The following is a 23419-nucleotide window of genomic DNA, read 5'->3' on the forward strand; positions in this document are numbered from 1 at the left end:
GAACACCAAGAGGAGAATTAACAATCTCTTAATTCTTACAAGTTATACATCTCTTAATACTTGATGAATTTTTTTTTTTGTATTGAACAGACCATTCCAGGCATTTATGTTTTTTTGAGCAACGATTTCCAAAATGTTCAGAAGTTCAAACATTCCTTACTTTTTGTATGGGAACCTCTTGAGGCGCGAGCCAACATATTATTGTTCTTAAGGAGTATGTTACACCCGTTAATGCACTATACTTAACAATAATTTTACAAAGAGAGACCTCTGTGTGTTCTAATTCTACAGTAGCTTAGTCTTATAATGAAACTTACCACTTGCATATTGCGGGTAAGGAGGAGATTGGAGAGTGATATGTCACGGTGTAAGATGTTATGCGAGTGAAGATAGAGTAGCCCCTGGACAACCTGTCGCAAGATGTAACAGGCTGGGAACACAAAGCACAAATCACACCATGAAATAAAACGAAAGAAAGAATAGAACAAATATACAGTCAAGTTTATATTAAAAACAATGAGGCCAGAAACTGTATGTAAATATTTTTTGTTTTCAAATTAATATTTCAATAAATAATTTGTTTAGAGTAATCTAGAACTCATTTCAATAGTCATAATTCTCAGTCAGCTGTAAAGGAAGTCAACATATACCTTCATAATTTGATAATACAGTATTTAGCTCCCTACTTTGGAGGTTTTTAAAAATAACTGCTAGGTTCTTCAATCTGCCGAAACTAATTTTGAAAAATAAACTTATAAACTATCTGAAAAAGAAAACATATGGTAACAGAATTATACCTGAAAAAGAAACAATTAAAATAAATTGTTTTTAATAGGTTATTATTTATCAATAAAAATAATGCCATACAAGGTACATTTTAATTCAATTCATACTTCTCAATCAAATCATTAATATAAATTTAATCAGAATTCACAACAACAACAACAACAACAACAATAATAATAATAATAATAATAATAATAATAATAATAATAATAATAATAATGATGATGTTATTTTCTTATGTCCCACTAACTACATCTGACGGTTTTCAGAGACGCCGAGGTGCCGGGATTTTGTCACATGGGAGTTCTTTTACGTGCCAGTACAGCTACTGACATGAGGCTGACATGTTTGAGCACCTTCAAATACCACCGGACTGATCCAGGATCAAAACCTGCCAAGTTGGGTTCAGAAGGCCAGCACCTCAATCGTCGGAGCCACTCAGCCTGGCAATAATAATAAAACTACATGTACAGTTACAAAAGAGTTGATGTAAGCAGAAAATGACATTTAGAAAAAATGACTGGTATATTAGGCAACCCATTAAATGGTCATTAAGAACCCCTGCACAGTTTACAAAACAATTTTAATGAAATAAATAAATAAATAAATAAATAAATAATAATAATAATAATAATAATAATAATAATAATAATAATAATAATAATAATAATAATAAGGGAACGCTAAAAATAAAACACCTTAACTATAGCATGTCACAGACCTAACCAGGGTGGAGGGCATGGCATGGCGGAAGATCAACAAACTGATTACCTGCGTTGAATCACACCACCGACAGAGTAATGGTATTGCAACAGCTCGCATTCTATGCTAGAGTGGAAAGCAGTGAGGACTTCATTATGATTAGTTCCAAAATTCAATTTCTTAAGGATTTGAACAGAAGTATACATAAATGTTTATACATTTCTAAATATATGTGAGTGTGATTGGATAAAATCTAATGATGTTTTATCAAGAATGAAACATGTCATTATATTTTAATTAAGTTGTTTCTTTTTCAGGTATAATTCTGTTACCATATGTTTTCTTTCTCAGATGAAGAACCTAAGAGTTATAAATTAACTGTGTCAAAAATGAAAAGAAATGGCTTCAGAAATCACATACTTTGGAGGTTTAACACAAAATTTGTTAAACCTGACTGTAGACAACTGTAACCAGTGTGTATCATTCCAAGTAAGTTTAATGAGTAGACATGGACATGGGCTTTACATCTATTAGGGAGCACTGCAGTATCCAAAAGTACTCAATGTCTTGGCAAGATATTTAAATACATTACCATATATGATATTTTAAAAAGTAGCTTTTAATGGAAGTGAATACGGAAAATCTAAACTTGAACAATGATAATCCAATAATCATTTTTTATTTTTACATTTTGCTTTATGTCACATCAACGCAGACAGGTCTTATGGCAATGATGGAATGGGAAAGGGCTAGGAGTGTGAAGGAAGCGAACGTGGCCTTAATTAAGGTACAGCCCCAGCATCTGCCTGGTGTGAAAATGGGCAACCACAGCAAACCATCCTCAAGGTTGCCGACAGTGGAGTTTGAACCCACCATCTCACGAATGCAAGAACACAGCCACATGACTCAAACCGTGCAACCAGTCGCTCAATCCGATAATCATTAATACAATTGTTGAGGTGCTATTTCCTTATAGTGGCCACAAGAACAGCTTGTAACATGGCAGCCTTAATGAGAGATGGCTATTTTTTTTCCCTAGTTGCTTTACTTCACACCGACACAGATAGGTTTTTGGCGACGATGGGACAGGGAAGGGCTAGGAGTGGGGAGAAAGCAGACATGGCCTTAATTAAGGTACAGCCCCAGCATTTGCCTGGTGTGAAAATGGGAAACCACGGAAAACCATTTTCAGGGCTGCCGACAGTGGGGGTCGAACCTAATATCTTCCGAATACTGGATACAGATTGGAACAATAAGTTAATTTATTGAATTCACCACCTAATCAATACAATAAGTCTTGTCTTAGTTGATTTACTTTGGCATGTTAACTAAAATGGTACATGTTTCGCCTTGAATTTAGGCATCATCAGCCATTATCTTAACCTTAAAATAGGATCAGGCACCTGATTTACATATACATGAAATAAAATAAATTTTTTAAAAAACCTTGGAGAGACTTTAACTAAAATTAACATATGGTAAGAGACTTGTAATGAAGTTGGTTTTAAAGATATTATAATGAGTGGGGAAATATACAATTGGTGAAAGTAGTAGTGATATTGACATTAGAAGGCTTCTATTATAATTCAAATGAACAAAGCAACAGTCTGTTTATTTATCACATGTAATACTGGATACTGGCCGCACTTAAGTGACTGCAGCTATCGAGCTCGGTGGAGATGGCTCTGATAAAGGAATTTTAATTATGTTTCATCAACACAATTATATCCAGTAACATGGGGAACTGAACAACCTGTCAGCAATGTTAGCTAAAGCACTGTCTCGTACAAAGATGCATCTCTTATCTGTGAGGAGTAACTGTATATCAATTCTTATATCTTGAATTCATGTCACTGTGGCTATATATCTCTTAGAATTTCTAATATTCTTCTGTGACAAATAAAAAAACTTGGGAACCCAGCCTTCACTACCCACTGAATACAATGTAATACTATAAATCCTATCACCTCCAGTCACCGGAGCCCTAAAAAGGCAATTACCATTAATCCACTCTTACATTGTGTATACCACCAACACTTTTCGCTGAACTGAATTATGAACAAAATCATCAACTGTATGGAACTGTTGTGTTTTGTTCCCAGAAGACTCCTTTAAATGGATTTTTGCTCTATTCTGTCCAATCTCAAAATTCTATTCTGACATACGTACATCTTCATTTAGACTGTTATACCTTTCAGCATTTAGTCTGCAAGCCTGTGTGAACTTACTAAACACCACCACAATCCTGTGGCCTTGTTTAGTTCTAAACCTCTTACAGTTAAATAATCTGAAACTGAGTCTACCCACTGTCGTGTCGATCTCCCTCTACGTCTCTTACCCTCCATGACCGAGTCCAATCATTGTCCTAGGTAACCTATACACCTCCATTCGCATCACATAACTCCAACACTGAAGCTGGTTTATGTGTACAGCTTCATAAATCGAGTTTATTCCCAACTTAGTCTCTATCTCCTCATTCCAAGTACACTTCTGCCATTGTTCCTACCTGCTTGTACCAGCGATCATTCTTGCCATTTTCATGTCTGTTATTTCTAACTTATGAATAAGAAAGCCTGTGTCCATCCAGCTTTCACTCATGTAAAGCAAAATTGGTCTGAAAACAGACCAGTCTACAGATAGTTTCAACCGAATGCTGATTTTCTCACAGAAGCTGATCGCAACTGCAAGCTCATATCGCATTAGCTTAGCTGCACTTTGATTCAACCTCATTAATTCTACTACCATCCTAGGACAATACACATCCACTTGAAACAATATAGCTCTTCCAGGTCTGTATTCCCAACCCGACATTCAATTCTCTTAGGTTTCTTATCTACTGATATAACTTTTCTTTTACTTTTCGACACAGATAGGTCTTAATGCTGACGATGGGATAGGAAAGGGCTAGGAGTTGGAGAGAAGCAGCCGTGGCCTTAATTAAGTTCAGCCCCAGCATTTGCCCAGTGCGAAGATGGGAAACCACAGAAAACTATCCGAATATAAGGTTAGTCTTGGAAAGGCTAACTTTCACATCATACTCATTGCCACTATCTTCAAGTTCCAAAATACTGGACAGCAGGTTTTCAGCACAATCTGCCATTAAGACCAAGCCATCGGCGTAAACCAAACTGCCTACTACATTTCCACCTAATTGAATCCCTCCCTGCCACTTAATGTCTTTCAGTAGATGATCCCGAATACTGGATACTCGCCGCACTTAAGCGACTGCAGCTATCGAGCTCGGTAGAGATGGCTCTGACTTGTCTAACCCGTGTGAGAACCTTGAATCAAGAACTCATTCTACCATCAATTATCACTGCAGCCCATTTGTCAACATTGCCTTTTATTGTTTCTACCTTTAATCGCATAACCACCCCAGTGGGGCTAACAACTTTTTGCTAGGTACTCTGTCATATGCCTTCTCTAGATCTAAAAAACATGAACATAGTTGTCTTTCCTCTCATAGCATTTTTAAATTATCTGGTACATACTGAAAATCTGATCCCGACAGCCCCTCTGTGGTCTGAAACCACACCAGTTTTCATCCAACTTCCTCTCAAAATGCCACTGGACACCTTGCCTGGTACACTGAGCAATGAAATACCTCGATAGATATTGGAATCCTTCCTGTTCCCTTGTTTAAAAATACGTGCAATTACTGCTTTAGTCCGATCAGAAGGTACTTTAGTAAGATTCCATGCAAAACCTTTATTAGTCTATGGAGCCATTTCATACCTGCCTTCTCACTATATTTCACCATTTCAGGTCTAATTTCAGTCATTCCTGCTACTTTATGACAATGGAGTTTATTTACCATCCTTTCCACTTCCTCAAGTGTAATTTCACCACCACCATTGTCCTCCTTAGGGGCTGCCTGGCCAAGGCGGTAAAGGCGTGTTCGGTTCACCCGGAAGAACGTGGGTTCAAATCTCCGTTAGAAAGACGTAAAATTTAAGAAACAAGGTTTCCACTTCCGGAGGTGCACATGGTCCAGAGGTTCACTCAGCCTACACCAAAAATGAGTACCACCAGGCCAATTACTGGCGGCAAAGGCGGCCGGACATAGAGCTAACCACTCTACCCCATCAAGTGCAGAGGTTACGGATAGTGGAAGCCTTTACCTTCCACCCCTCTAAGGGCCTTCATGGCGAGTACGGAGATGACTTTGCTTTGCTTTTTGCATTGTCCTCCTTCCCATGAGCTTGGTTGTTCACGATATCATCAGAAAGATTTCCTTTACGTTGAGATGATTTTAAAAATATTCCTTCCACCTGTTCAGTGATTCCCTGGGATCTATTATGAGTTTCCCTGATTTACCCAAACACTATTCATTTCCATTTTCACTCCCTTTCTTTCTTACTGTCCAGAAAGATTCTCTTTCCACTTGACCTAGCCTTTCCAGGTTATTATCAAAATCTCCCTTGATTCAACAATTACACTTGTTTTGTTCTGTTTCTTTCATCTACATACAATTTCCTGTCTGTATCAGTTCTTGTTAGGAGCCATTTCTGATACGCTTACCTTTTACGTTTACAAGCTGCCTTCTCCTCATCGTTCTACCAAGATATCACTTTGTCCCACTTTTAAACACAGTTGTTCCGAGGCATTCCCTTGCTGTTTCTACTACAACCTCCTAGTATGCCACCCATTCTATTTCTATATCCTGAACCGGCTTACTGTCTACTCTTTGGACTTTTTCACTATTCATATCCACATACTTCTGTCTAGTTTCCTCATCCTGGAGACTTTCTACCCTTATTCATCTGCAGAGAGATTTCACTTTATCTTAGACCTAGAAATACTTAGTTCACTACAGATCTGATAGTGGTCTGTGTCACCAAAAAATCCCTGGCACATGCACATTCCAAACATTTCCTGAATTCAAAGTCGGTTATGATATAGTCTATTACAGACCTTGTGCTCATACCCTCCCATGTGTAACAGTGAATAGCCTTATGCTTGAAGAAGCTATTCATAACTTAATCCCATACTAGCACAGAAGTCCAGTAAATGCTTCCCATTTCTATTAGCTACCATATCTTCTCCACATTTACCCATCACCTTATCGTATCCTTCAGATCTATTTCCAACTCTCGCAATGAAATCGCCCATTAGCACTATCCTATCCTCGATCTTGACCCTGACAACTATGTCACTCAGTGCTTCATAAAACTTGTTAACTTTATCCTCATCTGCACACTCACGTGGTGAATACAGAAACAATTCTCATCATAATTCCTCCAACAGCTAAATCTACCCACATCATTTGCTCATTTATGTGCTTAACAGAAACTATGTTATGTGCAATAGTCTTGATGATGAACACTACTACCCCACTACCTCACACTCCCCTTTTCAACACCTGTTAAGAACACTTTATAATCTCCCATCTTTACCTCGTTATCTCCCCTTACCTGAATATCATTAACCACTAACACATTCAGAAGCATCCTCTTTGCTGACTCAGACAGTTCGGGCTTTCTTTCTTCCATAAGCCCCATTAATATTAATAGCTCCCCATCAAATTCCTTTTCATTCACTTTCGAAGGATTCCCTCACCAGTCAAATGATAGGGGGACTCCGTTATTCCAATAGGTCCAAGGCTTGGTTAAAACGTTCTAAAATCAAATTGAGAAGAGGATACCTTTTGAATACTATAATACTGTATTATCTATCTTTAATCTACATACAGTTTGTCTGCATCAGTCCTTGTTTAGAGCCATTTCTGATATGACTTCCTCTTATGTTTACAAGCTGCCCTTACTTCATCATTCTGCCATGATGTTCACTTTTGCCCATCTTCAAACACAGTAGTTCCGAGGCATGTCATTGCTGTGCTCCACTTATTGCTCGGAGGATTGGTTTGTTTATAATACCTTACCCTCTTAGGCTGGTCTGTGGCTATATTTATCTTTTCTTTCATTAGTGTCTCTGAAGCTATGGTAATAAGGAGTTGTGTTTCATATTGCATATCCATAATAGACTATATCATTACCAACTTTGAATTCAATAAATCTGTTAGGAATGTGCAGGTACTTCAAAGGATTTTTTGATGATACAGACCATTATCTGACCTGTATCTGTATGTATCTCTAGGCCTAGATTAGCGAAAGTGGAATCTGTCTGCAGATAATACAATATTATAGGATTGAAAAGGTGGATGCTTCTCAACTTGATTTGAGTATTACATCAATACGGATGCTCAATAATGAAGTTCATTACATGTAAAACATTCTGAGCATGCTCGGTAAAAATTCTGTGAGCAGGATAGTACCCTACTTACACCTAGTCCAGTGAGAATCTCTCCTTTGCCATAAACCCTGTCAGTGTCGGTAAGATGTAAAGCAGATTGTTAAAAAATTCTGGCCTCTAATGGGTTAGGAATCACGGTAGATTGTATAATCCTACCCGCCTGAGCACAAGGAGGATCACGACTCAGAATAAGTCCGAGATGCCCATAGCAACTGAAATCACGACTCTCAGGACCACTTACTAGGCCACTCAGCCATTGCCCATGGTTCAAAAACTAGGATGTAACTACAGTAACCCACACAACAAACCATGTCTATTTTTTGCAATTTGCTGGTATTATTGATAATGAGTGTAGAGCCTCCGTGGCTCAGACGGCAGCGTGTCGGCCTCTCACCACTGGATACCGTGGTTCAAATCCCGGTTACTACATGTGAGATTTGTGCTGGACAAAGCGGAGGCGGGACAGGTTTTTCTCCGGGTACTCCGGTTTTCCCTGTCATCTTTCATTCCAGCAACACTCTCCGTTCTCATTTCATAGCATTTATCAGTCATTAATAAATCACTTTGGGAGTGGCGACCCCATCGTACTAATAGCCTATATCTGCTTCATTCATCACATCCCTGACCCGGTCAATGACTGGAAAACAGGTTGTAGGTTTTCATTTTCATTGATAATGAGTAGTGTAACCATTATATATTGTATATTTAAGTACAAGCAATCAATTGGAATTTTCCTATGTACTGTTTCAGATTGAGTTTCAAATTTGAGTTCAGAATAGAAATTGTGAACCGGGTCTGATCAGGACTAGATTCAGGATGTGTACTTGGATTTATTCTTCTACATCAAGAATTTGGATTTTAACCTTGAATCATGGATGTGAAGTCTGTGTGACCATGATAGATAAACAAGTGCTCCACTTATTCCTCCCAGGATTTGTTTATTTATAATACCTTACTCTCTTAGACTGGTCTGTTGGCTAATGTTAACTTTTCTTCTCTTAGTGTCCCTGAAGCTGTGCTAATAAGAAGTTGCGTTTCATAGCGATATGTGTGACCACATGTCCATATTTGTAGCTTTCAGTCAGTCGAAAGTGTTCTGTACAACAATATGAGCCAATGAGCAGGTACTTCAGGAAATGTTTGAATAAGTGACGTAAATTATGAAGGAACAATTACACAGTGGATAGAAGAGAATATGAGTAAGAAGATATGAAGGAGATGATGTTGGTAAAGAAACAGAAAGTAAATATAACACTGATACTGAGACAGAAGGCGAAGAGTACGGAGGAACTGGAGCTTCATCATAAGGAACTCAAAATTCACATTCTAAATATTTTTTAAATCATTGCAATGGCTCCATCTTGGTGCAGAGTAGGGGCTCTCAGCTGACCTGTACATGGCTTGTCATATTAACGTTAACAATCTGTTAAACTACGTGTTAAGATAGCACCCTGTTGGCCTGGGTTAATCTTCTAACATTTGCTGTTTAAAAATGGCTGCTGTGAATTGCACTTTTGGTATGAAATTACTGTATTTAAGTTTTTTAGTAACATTCCTGATGGAGGAATATTTTGCAATGTAATGATTTAGAAAATATGACGGATGCAGAATTTTACAAATATACAGGTTATCGAAAACAGTCATTAGTAAGTTAGTTAGCAAAATTCAAGTGAGGTTAGAATATCCCACAAAAAGGAACTTGCCTCTTTCTGCCACGTTGCAGGTACTGATCATTGTAAAATTTTATGCTTCTGTCTCTCTTCATGTAATTGTTGTAGACAATGTTAGAATTTCAAAAGCAAAAGTTAGTAGAATTGTTAGCGGAGTTTCTGCAGCGATAACATCCACGAGAAGGTGGTACTTAATATTTCCTTCAGTAGAAGAACAACAGATTATCCACGATTTCAATGAAATATGCTGCTTTAGTTGCAAATGTTAAAGACAACTTGCTTATTCTGTGTACACTTACAAGAATCCAATTACCTGCAGGCAATAGAGCTGAAATATGCTACAGTCGGGATATTTTTTGCATTAATGTTCAAGTGATTAATAATGATCTTAACCTACAAATCAGGGATTTAGTTACTTTGTAGATGGCCAAGTTCTGTAAACAACAGTATGATATTTAATAACTCCCACACAAACAGCATGGTTTGAAGTGGGGACTTGTTACAAAGGGATCTTGATAGGTGATATCTTTCATTTTATTTTTACAATTTGCTTTACATCACACAGACACCGATAGGTCTTATAGCAATGATGAGAAAGGAAAGAGTTAGGAGTGGGAAGGAAATGACTGTGGCCTTAATTAAGGTACAGCCCCAGCAAGTTCTCATCCTGGGACAAGACTTCAAAACCATTAAAATAAAGCATACATTGGGGCACAGAGCAGTGTAGAAAGGACGACACAGGTCTGGAAAAGATGGTTTTCCTATCTTAGCTAGGAATTACAAATTAAATGTTAAGACAACTTGTTTACATTGACTTCATGAGCCATGTTTTACAGCTGTATTCAAACAAAATCATACTGGGGTGTGTGCAAAAACTGCATGGTTCTGCCACTGCCTTCTAGTTCATACTGCTGTTAAAACTTATGAAATTTAATGAAGTGTTAGCTAACATTTCTTAGGAGAAGTTCAGGAAAATGCAATAATCTAAACATGCTTTTTTTTTGCCTTATGTCACCCCAACACAGATAGGTCTGATGCCAACGATGGGATAGGAAAGGGTTAGGAGTGGGAAAGAAGCGGCCATGGCCTTAATTAAGGTACAGCCTCACATTGCCTGGTGTGAGAATGGAAAACCATCTTACGGGCTGCCGACAGCAGGGTTCGAACCTACTAACTCCCAAATACAAGTTCACAGCTGTGCAACCCTAACTGCATGGCCACATCTTGGTTCTATTAATTTTTTTTTTGCAAGTTACTTTATGTAGCACCAACACAGATAGGTCTTATGGCGACGATGGATCAGGGAAGGGCTAGGAGTGGGAAGGAAGCGGCCGTGGCCTTATTTAATGTACAGCCCCAGCATTTGCCTGGTATGAAAATGGGAAACCATGGAAAACCATCTTCAGGGCTGCTGACAGTGGGGTTCGAACCCACTACCTCCCGAATACTAGATACTGGCCGTACTTAAGCGACCTGTTAAGTATTCATTTAACAACTGTTGTTGAAACTGGGCCTAGAACTTATAGACATATTTTTTATTTGATTTTTTTCAAACACTGTCTTGCTTAGAAGCAGCATATCAACCAGCACTGGTATAGTAACAGAGCACCTCAAGCAACAAAAAGAAAGTGTCTTTAACTTCATCTTCACGGGATTTTTTTGTTGTGAAAACCACATCTGAAGAGAAACATTCATTAGATTTACAAGCAGCTTGATATGCATATGCTATCAAATACTGCATTTCGCAGTGTGGAACAACCTCAATTTCTCCAGCTAATACAACAACTCTCCTGGTCCCCATATCAAAAAAAGATTCTTTATTGGACACTGTTTACAAGGACAAAAAAGCAGGTGTTCTTCAGTGTTATACATAAAAGTTAATTGTGTATAATCGACAGATAGTCAAATGTCCATAATGAAGCAGTTGTGAGCTTTAACAAAAGCAACAGAGGATAGTTATTTGGTAGATACTGCAGGTAACATAAGTAAATCTACACACATCAGAATATCTGTCAGAGATGGCACACAGTACCATAAAGAAATATGAAGAAGAGTTGAAATGTTTTGTGCATTCACTCATGACTAATAATGCAGCTAATGTCTTGTGGAACCGGCACTGGCTGAAAAACCGTGAAGAAATGTACACTGCTGCTCGGCAGCTTAGTTAATGACTGTCAGTTTCCATATCTGAAGGAACATGTTCTCAGTGTTATTAAATGTTTTTAAATGTTTTGGAAATGCTCTCTATAAACAATCAAGTGCTAAAAAACATTATGCCAGCTGAAATCTATTGGAATAGTTTAGCTGACTGAATGCTCACATTAAAGACTGGCCTACACTACAAAGATAAAAGCGACAGAACTGATAGGAATATGTAGGGGGCAGATTTTAAAGACCAAACAATATATAAAATATGCAAGCAAATATGACCTAAAAAGCATTCTAATATGACTAAAAAGACAAAAATATGAATGAATAAATTTATGTATAAAAATTTGATCTTACAGTTTAATTACTGTAATTCACAGATAACTAACATCTAACATTTAAAAAAATTAAAAATAAAATATAACAATCAGTGACAAAGTATTGCTTAGTGTGTAAATGGCAAATTATTTATAGGAATGAGAATAAAATATCCACACCTGGCATTAGTTTCCACTGTCAATTAAATTACAGTGGATAATAACATGCATTTTCAAGTTGAAAAACTGGAAGCCTCTTCGGTTGTCAGACAGGATGTATTTATACCTAGAGAAACTCCGCTCAATATCACAATGTTATAGGAGCAAATTTTAACAAGCTATTTCTTCCAGGGAAAATTCGGGTCCAGAATCCTCAAATTTTGCTTCGTGTCCACAAAGAATGTCACTTATCTTGCGAAGGTAGAAGAACCTAATTTGGATAACAACACCCTTTCCAATTTTGCACTTGTATCAGCCACTCAGCTTTAGATCATCCTCTTCCACCATTCATTAGCTGACACTTGCGACACCATAGATTCACTGAAAAGTGATTCTTGAAATGGTGGTGATTGGAGTTGGAACTTCATTATCATCAGAGTAGTAAAGAAATAGATTTATATTTTGAACTTGGAAAATCAAGTCCTGATTTCTTATCCTTACTTAGTTGTAGCAGTCCAGTGTTACTGATATGCCTTGGATCAAGAATGTAAGCAAGAAAATGAGCAGGAGTTAAAAACATGTTCAATCTGTTTACTAATATCTTATTAATAAGTTGAAAGGTATTTAAGTTGTTTCCAGAGATACACAGCATGAGCAACGGAATATAAGTTTTTCTGTACTTTATCGAGTCTCAGCATTGGTTTTAAAATGGAAATCGTGTCTTCAACATTCCTCTTAAACAAAATAATGGTAACTTTTGCTTGCACATTACTATCAATTTTGAACCTATTATCTTTGCAGATGTTTATATTATAATTATAAGCAACCAATCAACTAATCTGTTCCAACGGGTTTCAGCTGGCACAATAAGTTTTAGAGCATGTGATTGTTTGTAGAACATATGCAAAATGGTTTGTTTCAAAAATATTTAACAAAAATGAAAACATGTTCCTTCAAGTCGGAAAACTGACAGACATTAGCTGAGATATAAAAGGATGTGCCAAACAGCTACGGATTATCATGTTCATGTCTTGCAGCAAGTGTCGCTTTCATGAGACATTCGCTGTGTTTTCAGTCATGAGTGAAGAGTGAACGTGCAAAATATTTCAAGTCTTCCTCACATTACTTCATGCCATCTCTGACACGTATTCCGATATGTGTGACATATCCGAAGCATCCCCTGTTGCTGTTGTTACTGGTAAGCATGCTACTGGTTCATTATGGAGATTAAACCATCCATCGATTCCTACACAAACAATTTTATTGTTTATTACTGCAGAACAACTGCTTATCTTTCCTCCTTCCAATTTCTGGAGAAAGTGAGGTTGAACAACAGTACAAAATGCAGTATTGATAGCATACAGGCTACATATCAGGCTCCTTGTAAATCTAATAAATGTTTCTCTTCAGATACGGTTTTCTCAACAAACAAATCCAATGAAAATGACGTTGCTCTATAGGTACTCTGGTACTATTCCAGTGCTTGAAGATATGCTGCTTCTAAGTGAGACAGTGTCTGGAAAAAATAAAATAAAAATGACATGGCTATATCTCCAAGAGCAATATTTAAAGAATGACAAAACTTTTTAAAATTTCTTTTGTTAAAATTTGTTGATAAAAAGTAATAAGCCTGTTGCTTAGATTTGAACAAAAGATCCCAAACGACAAAATATAACATTTAAATAGGACTTTAAAAAATACATTCCTACTAAATATTTTAGCACCATACTTTTCAGAAGTTTTTAGAAGTTTTAAAACATTTATAGAAGTTAAAAAAGCATGACACAAATAAAGGTAAAATAAAATTATTGAAGATTTAAAAAAGTGGATGTTAACTAAAGTATTATTGTGAGGAAACCTAACAAGGAAGTATTAGTGCCAAATAACAGATCAAAATAAAATTATCATACCTTCAACATCACTGTTGATTTCTTTACAGTTTTCTATATGATTCTTCATTCTCCGAACTTGGCCTTCTAACTGATATTTATATTTCTTGCACTTGGCACTACAGTCTTATTTTGTATCTCATCACCAAGTGAGAGCCAAACTAAGTCTTTTTTTCCTGCCAGTCATTTTACTGTGTTAATTTAGAAACAGACCACAAAACAAGGAACAAGGATATAAATTAGTACAATTGCTAATATTGGCTGGATACTGGTCTAACACTGAATAGGAGATGCTTAATAAACTGTTAAAATTGTTTAAATTTCAACAGCTGTTCCAGTAACAGAAGTGGAAAGTAGTAAAAATAAGCAGGAATGAAAAATGAATAAACCACAGAGTTAAAAAAAAACAATTATTTTAAACCAAGCCAACCAACCTTATACGGAAGTGAAAGACAATGTAATTGTAGGGAAGATATATTTAATCTGCAATTGATAAGGCTGTAAATTATCACACATGCTATTTTTCCCTTGAAGAGTTTTCAGAAATGGGCTATCCAGTAAACGATAACCAAAATACCTTAATTATTTCTGAAAATATAACCTTAATTATTTCTGAAAATATAACCTTTAAGTTTTCCTATCTCACACTGAATTAAATTAAATATTTTCCTTCCCATGTATTTTCTTAATCTTGCAATAGTTTCGACAGACTGGAGAACTTAAACGCTATATATTGAGTTTAAACTGAAAGGGAAATGGCTTCCACTTTAACAAAGTATTAAGGTAGTTAAAAACAATGTAAAGAAAGACATCTGCAAACTATTAATACAGTGTGGAAACATGGGGAGTTGAAGAAGAAACAGAGAATTCAGATACAATTGTAACTGAATTCACCTTAATAATTAAGGGGCTGCAAGGATTGATTGTATTGCATGACTACAGTAAATGGAAGCAGGCTGCATTCAATTCAGAAGAATGTTTACAATGAAGAAGACAAAACACAGCACTGAAACTGATGGAGAATATATCATAATGATAATGTTATGTACTGTAGATATGGACTTGTGTTTTTCACATTGGAGATAAAACCGGCTTTTTAAAAAATATCCCAAAATGCATAGGAAACAGCTTCTATGCGTTACATAGGTTAATAATTTGAAACTCGAGGACAATTTTTTGCACAATAACACAAAATGGGGCAGTAAATGCAAATAGGTTAAAATGTTCAACTGTATGCAAATAATAGCACAAAAATGTCCGCCTCCGTAGTGTAACGGTTAGTGTTGTTAGCTGCCATCCTCGGGGGCCTGGGTTTGATTCCCGGTAATGCCAGAAATTTAAGAATGGCAAGAGGGTGGTTGAAATGGTGCATTCAGCTCACCTCCAATGGGGGTGTGCCTGAAAAGAGCTGCATCACCTCGGGATGAGGACACAAGCTTACTTTAAATCAAAAGACCTGCACCAGGCCTCTCCGGAGGCCACACAACACTTCATAGCACAAAATCACAATGTTTGGACTGATTCTTTTCTTTTATTAAAAGTTTTTCCACCACCTTCCTTCAAAAATTAACATTTCTTACGAACAAGACTACCACGATTATTTTTATCAAATTCTTTTCTCGGTCCACTTCCTTCGGTCAAGCGTCATTCTGAGTCTTTGAGGTAAAATGTAAGGTCACCAGCATTGTAGCAGTTGGTAAGAAGATACATTTTCTCCAGTAATTGGTTAAAGCCAGTATTGTAGTTATGCCAAAGGTGTTAACTTAATGCAAAGACAATCCCCCCCCTCCAAACCCCATGACACAACAGCCCTGGGAGGGCCTTGGCCTACCAAGTGACCGCTGCTCAGCCAGAAGGCCTGCAGATTAGGAGGTGTCGTGTAGTTAGCACGATGAATCCTCTCAGCCATTATTCTTGGCTCTCGAGACCGGGGCCGCTATCTCACCGTCAGATAGCTCCTCAATTGTAATCACGTAGGCTGAGTGGACCTCGAACCAGCATTCAGATCCAGGTAAAAGTCCCTGGCCTGGCCGGGAATCAAACCCGGGGCCTCCGAGTAAGAGGCAGGCACACTACCCCTACACCACCGGGCCGGCTAATGCAGACAAGAGAAATCAAATTTTTAAATGACAGATTCTATGTTTCCAATTCAAGAACTGTACATTGTCAGTATAGTAACTGTCCTACACATTATACTGAACTCATAACGGAAGTGTAAGAGGTGTAAGTTGAGCAGCTAAATGAAACTTGGCTCGTAGAAAGAAAGAACACAATACTCTCCAAGAGTGAAGATTTTTTTTTTTTACAACTTGCTTTACGTTGCACCGACACAGATAGCTCTTATGACAACGATGGGACAGGAAAGGGCTAGGAGTAGAAAGGAAGCGGCCGTGGCCTTAATTAAGGTACAGCCCCAGCATTTGCCTAGTGTGAAAGTGGGAAAACATGGAAAACCATCTTCAGGGCTGCCAACAGAGGGGCTCGAACCCACTATCTCCCGAATACTGGATACTGGCTGCACTTAAGTGACTGCAGTTATTGAGCTCGGTGAAGATTGTTTAGGCTGATATACAAAATGCTATGCAATTCCTTATACAGGAACAAATTTAATTTGTCATTTCAATCAATAAGGAAAATGAAAATGAAATTAAAATAAAATTTATGAATAATTGTAACTACTCTCTAAAGCAGCTGATTTTTTTTTTTTGTATTGTTTGTTCATATGTTTTTATCTGCTTCTGAATGTGTAGATGAATATTGTGCTCATAATTGTAATTATTGCATATAATCATACATTACATCCATTTCATTTTGTGCCTTTTCACCTTTTCAAGATGAGATCTGCAAATCCTAAGACAACTGTGCATCTTAATGCAACGGCATTATGGAGTTTTCAATGGTGTTCCAACAAGAGAAGATAGAGATATGTTCAGCCTAATAATTAAGGAAATACTTGACAAGGAAGAAGACATCATGGAAGATTGCTTAATATCGCATCAACACAGATATGTCTTATGGCGACAATGGGATAGGAAAGGGCTAGGAGTGGAAAGGAAGTGGCTGTGGCCATAATTAAGGTACAGCCCAAGCATTTTCCTGGAGTGAAAATGGGAAACCATGGAAAACACCTTCAGGGCTGCTGACAGTGGGGTTCAAGCACAAGCTTACAGCTGCGCACCCCAAACCTCATGGCAAAATTGCTTGGTAATCAGAACACTTCAGGTAAAAGACGAGCTTGACAACTTTGGTGATTCTGATGTAAAGATTCCTTCTCATTAACAAGAAGTGATCAGCTTACAGTCAGAATATGAAAAATTTCCAAAATGACAATCACCTGAAGACCCAAGATTGTCCGATGAGTATCTGGAAAAAGCCTAGTTTTACTGGACATATGATGGTATGAGTGGAAAAAAGATCATGTTTCTTCTGTTATCAATCAATTTAAACTTTTGAAAAGTCATCATATGAATACATTAACATGATACTTGTCACATCGACATGTTTATTTAGGAACTGCAGAAGAAGTGGAACAAGAAATGAACGTATGAATTGTGACTGATTGTCAGGAACTTGTTGCTGCTAATACTGTTATTCATTATACTACATTATGTGCAGTTACTTTGGAAATTAAGAAAAGTTGTTTAAATATGAAATGAGATTTTCACTTCTGGAGAAGCACATGGTCCAGTGGTTCACTCAGCCTACATCAAAAATGAGTAGCAGATTAATTTCTGGTGACAAAGGCAGCCAAACATAGGGCTAACCAATGTATCCCACTTGGTGCTGAGGTTATGAACAGAGGAAGCCTTTATCTTCCACTCCACTAAGGGTCTTTGTAGTCTGCGTGGAGATGGCTTCCAGAAAAATTATTCATCCTGTAGGACATAGCAATTACCAGGTGTATGCATAAGTTTTTGCCAGTTTTTGCAGTAAATAAAATGTAATTTACAAGGGAAATTCATTTTTTGTTATTCAAAATATTGGCCATTGCCTTCTACACACTTAGCCCATCTTTCAGGTCAGTTATGAATACCCTGCCAGAAAAACTGCTTGTCTTTTGCGGCAAACCATTTTCCAACTTCATTGAAATTCCTGAAGTGCTGCTCACGTGACCCATTGATGCGAAGAGGTGATAGATGGCGCTAGGTCAGGGAGTACGGCAGAAGGATGTCCTATACAAGCGATTTCAAGGTGTCTTTCACTGGTTTTGCTGTGTGAGACAGTGCATTGTCATGTAACAAAATCACTTTGCCATGTCTTCTGGCCCATTCCAGTCGTCTTTCGATCAATGCATGATTTAAATTAATCATTTGTTGACGATAGCATTGTGCATTAACGGTTTTGCCAGTCTTCAGGAGGTCATAATACACAATACCGCTCTGGTCCCACCAGACACAAAACATGGTCTTACTGCCGAAGCGATTTGGCCTTGGTGTTAAAGGACTGACTTTGCCAGGTGACAGCAACGATTTTCTGCACTTTGGGTTTTCAAACAAAATCCAGTTTTCATTATCTGTCACAATTCGGTACAGAAATTATTTTCTTTCATGGCGTTGAAGCAGCACTTCAAAACGTCTGCTGATTGTTTCTTGTGACACATTTAATGCCTGTGCCAATGGCTGTTGAGTTTGAGTTGGGTCATCATCCAGAGCGTGCACTGTCTTGCACATTGAAATCACCACATTTAAATTGTCAAAACCGTGTCTCACATGTTCTAATCGATGGAGCGTGTTCGCCATATGTTTCTACCAGCAAACGATGACTTTCCACGGCCATTTTCTTTTGATTAAATAAGAAAAGCAATGCGTGCTGCAAATGTTCTTTTTCAGGCACAAATGTCGACATGATCACAGAATGAAATAACACAGATGCTAGTGTTTGGCGGACTCAACTTGTGTGTGTTGGTAGGTTAATGTCAGATGAACAAACTGACGTATTTGTCAAATTCATACGCTGTGTACTGTTCGCTGGCACCATCTCTTAGTGAAACTGGAAAAGACTTATGCATATACCTGGTAATCTATACATGTCGACCTTCAAAATAATACTATTTTCCTCATTGAAAAAATGAGAAATCTTACCGTTTCAAAGGAACTATAACCTCCCCAGTTCTTAACATTGACCAGAGTTGATTTGACAAAAAAAAAGCACATAGTTCACATACACTTGATGCAAAAAGAGACAAATATGTCTTCACTGCCAAAAGTTTGGTTGCAGCCAGCACTTATTCATATATGATTATGCCAATAATATCCGCAGACAGTAAGCTTCATTCTCCCTTGTATATGTTGGTTGCAGTGTCAAACAGAAAGTTTCCAAACAACTTTCCAGATCCACTAGAAATCATCCAGGCCTGTGCATATACTATAGCAAATACAAATAAGAAGTATCTTTTCAACTTCCTTCAAGATATCTTCTTTGAATCAGTCAAAGAAGGAAAGAATCTCCTGATTATTTACTCCTGGAATAGGTATAGAGATATTGTTCTTTACCATCACTTATTCCAGATAGCATTGACTTTTCATTGGAACAAATACCTGGAAAAGGTACTAGTCTTCTTCAACCTTTCAACCTCTTGATGTGTATTTCTTCCATCCATATAAGAATGTTGTTAAGCATGTAACAGATATGTCTCTCATCCTAGCACCAGATTGCAATACATAGCATAGGGATAACTTCATCAAAATGCAAGCACATGTTCACATCCAGATTACCGCTCCTCGCTTCCAGAATGTAACCAAGTAGGCTTTTAATAAGTGCAAATATATGGATGAAGAACCTGTTTCACTCATGACTCCTATGCAATGCTGTTTTGACAGTACAGGCGATAACCATGATACTTCTGAAACACAGGCTTTTATGTGATGTACCCATTGTACAAATTCTTATCATCACCATGCTATCACTTATTTACACAACTGTAAACTGCAACTCTAAACAGAAGACATACAAAATACCTTACATCGCTCATATATCTTTAACGTGTTGATACATGACTTATGAGGCCTCATAACTCCTCAGCGAATGGATGTCAGCTGAACTGGACTTCACTTTAAAAGTTAACTATGCACCTGACGAGCCAAGTTCCATTGAGCTGCCCAATTTACACCACGTACACTTCCCTTGTCAGGAAGAAAATTACCAATTTTGAAGTAATAAATGAAGGAAATTTTTATTGTAAAACAGAAGAAAACCTAAACTGCACCAGAAAACGAGTTCTACAGGGAAATTTATGAACTGCTCTGAAAAACACTATATCTTTGGCATTTACAAGGATGCGGTTACTGATGCCTGAAGCTAACCCGCATTCAGCAGTGTTCAGTCCAGTATTCATCATTAAGAGTAATGCATATGTGGTCCTAGCAGAAAACTGAGTTTAGTGGCAGAGCTCTAAGTCAGTTTGGTATCCACATGCTGACTGAACGTTTCTTTACTTCCTACTCAAGAGTCTAGAGCAGCCCTGTCCAACGCGGCGCCCGAGGTGCCCTTTTATGGCACCCTTCGCAATTAATTTCCAAATTAAATTTTACTTAATATTTGAAAACAATACTTTTGCATTTCAATAAATATTCTTACTTTTCTCTTAAAAATACCGTACTCAAAGTCAGGAAATTTGTTATATCTGTACCTCCAAATACACAAAGAGCTTTGAGTAAGCCATAAATGTGATCTAGGCCTAACTGACTCGTTTCCGCAATTAGTGAAGAGATAGAAGAAAGGTTCAGAAAGAGAACTATTCGACATGTAGGTAGTTGCGACAAACGGGAATCCTCCACAAACCTCTCACTGTGAGGGCTGTGGGGGGAGGGCTAGCACCAGGTATAAGGCCCTTTCTACTCACGGAACCAAATATAGCTGCATATTTATTCTGCGAAACAGAACCGCTTCCTTATGATTCACTTGATTGCAATGCCATAAACTACCTACCATGACAGAGTTTCACCAGGACGACAATGCGACACCCAATTTGCCCACAAAGTAACTTTAATCCCAACAAAGCTGTGCCGTAAACAATGAACAAACGATTTATGAAAGTCTTGCAATTGGAATATTCCCAGTGACTAGCTTTCAGGCGAACATTCAGTATTACTTGTGAGCTTATGCAGGGCTTATGGAATACGTTTTGAGTGTCTTGTGTTGTGATAAGTTGTACATTCAACATGTAAGTTTGACATGCATTGTATGTAAGCTTTTGGAAGGCATTCTTTCTGATTATATTAGACATGTTTGTGAAATTAATAACTGGTTCGATAGAAGGCAATTCGGTTTTAGGAAAGGTTATTCCACTGAAGCTCAACTTGTAGGATTCCAGCAAGATATAGCAGATATCTTGGATTCTGGAGGTCAAATGGACTGTATCGCGATTGACATGTCTAAAGCATTTGATAGGGTGGATCATGGGAGACTACTGGCAAAAATGAGTGCAATTGGACTAGACAAAAGAGTGACTGAATGGGTTGCTATATTTCTAGAAAATAGATCTCAGAGAGTTAGAGTAGGTGAAGCTTTGTCTGACCCTGTAATAGTTGAGAGGGGAGTTCCTCAGGGCAGTGTTATCGGACCTTTATGTTTTCTTATATATATAAATGATATGAGTAAAGGCGTGGAATCGGAGGTAAGGCTTTTTGCGGATGATGTTATTCTCTATAGAGTGATAAATAAGTTACAAGATTGTGAGCAACTGCAACGTGACCTCGAAAATATTGTGAGATGGACAGCAGACAATGGTATGTTGATAAACAGGGCTAAAAGTCAGGTTGTGAGTTTCACAAATAGGAAAAGTCCTCTCAGTTTTAATTACTGCGTTGATGGGGTGAAAGTTCCTTTTGGGGATCATTGTAAGTATCTAGGTGTTAATATAAGGAAAGATCTTCACTGGGGTAATCACATAAATGGGATTGTAAATAAAGGGTACCGATCTCTGCACATGGTTATGAGGGTGTTTAGGGGTTGTAGTAAGGATGTAAAGGAGAGTGCATATAAGTCTCTGGTAAGACCCCAACTAGAGTATGGTTCCAGTGTATGGGACCCTCACCAGGATTACCTGATTCAAGAACTGGAAAAAATCCAAAGAAAAGCAGCTCGATTTGTTCTGGGTGATTTCCGACAAAAGAGTAGCGTTACAAAAATGTTGCAATGTTTGGGTTGGGAAGAATTGAGAGAAAGAAGAAGAGCTGCTAGACTAAGTGGTATGTTCCGAGCTGTCAGCGGAGAGATGGCGTGGAATGACATTAGTAGACGAATAGGTTTGAATGGCGTCTATAAAAGTAGGAAAGATCACAATATGAAGATAAAGTTGGAATTCAAGAGGACAAACTGGGGCAAATATTCATTTATAGGAAGGGGAGTTAGGGATTGGAATAACTTACCAAGGGAGATGTTCAATAAATTACCAATTTCTTTGAAATCATTTCGGATAAGGCTAGGAAAGCAACAGATAGGGAATCTGCCACCTGGGCGACTGCCCTAAATGCAGATCAGTATTGATTGATTGATTGATGTTTCGTGTGCTTTTTTCATTACTATTTAAACTTTAAATTATTCAGTTAATAATCAGTTATATTTCATTCAACATAACTCTTCTTAACATGGCTAAAAGGCAAAGAAATTATAACTTTAACAGTGAATGGGAGGACCAGTATTGCTTTATTGAAAACAAAGGAAAATCTGTGTGTTTATTGTGTAATGCTAGCGTGTCTGCTCCTAAAAGAAGTAATGTACAGCGACATTTTTTGACTAATCACAACAAATTTGACAGTGAATTTGCTGTTAATTCTGAACTAAGAAAACACAAAGTGAAAGACCTAAAATCTAAATTAGCATTGCAACAATGTGCGTTTAAGAAGCCAGTTCAGCAAACGCGTAACGTGACAATAGCTTCTTACAAAGTTTGTTACGTCCTAGCTAAAAGGAAGAAAGCTTTCAGTGATGGGGAAGTAGTGAAAGAAGCTATGCTAAATGCCGCTGAATCTCTGTTCGAATCTCACAAAGATAAATCTGAATTGATATCTTCAATCAAAGGACTTCAGTCGTCTCACCAAACTGTTGCTAGGTGGGTTGAACAGATTTCTAATAATATGGAATCTCAATTACATCAGGATTTGAAATCGTGTGAACATTTTTCACTCCAGTTTGATGAAAGTGCGGATATGTCTGACACTGCTGAGTTGTGTGTATTTGCTAGAATGGTTTTTAATGATTTTACAGTAAAGGAAGAATTTGTCAAGCTATTGCCACTTCATGGACGTACTAAGGGAGAAGACATATTTAATGCTTTCGTTAAATTCACCAAAGAGAGTAACTTACCACTGTCAAAGCTTGTCGCTATAACAACAGATGGGTCACCGTCGATGACTGGTAGAAATAATGGATTTCTTTCTCTTTGCGCTAAGGATGAATCATTTCCAAAATTTCTTTCTTATCATTGTATTATTCACCAAGAAGCTTTATGCGCAAAGGTTTTAAAGTTCGATCATGTCATGAAAATTGTAACTTA

At 37.5% G+C, this 23419-nt stretch overlaps 1 protein-coding gene across 1 annotated transcript in view; it reads right to left on the reverse strand.

Moving 5' to 3' along the window:
• SAK (Sak kinase) overlaps positions 1-23419 on the reverse strand; it is a 319404-nt gene that overhangs the window by 182512 nt on the left and 113473 nt on the right. The window contains exon 4 of the mRNA XM_067139778.2: positions 318-430. Within this exon, the coding sequence (XP_066995879.2) occupies positions 318-430 (113 nt within the window). The remainder of the gene's footprint in view (positions 1-317; positions 431-23419) is intronic.

This window comes from Anabrus simplex, chromosome 2, assembly GCF_040414725.1.
Source record: "Anabrus simplex isolate iqAnaSimp1 chromosome 2, ASM4041472v1, whole genome shotgun sequence".
NCBI lineage: Eukaryota > Metazoa > Arthropoda > Insecta > Orthoptera > Tettigoniidae > Anabrus > Anabrus simplex.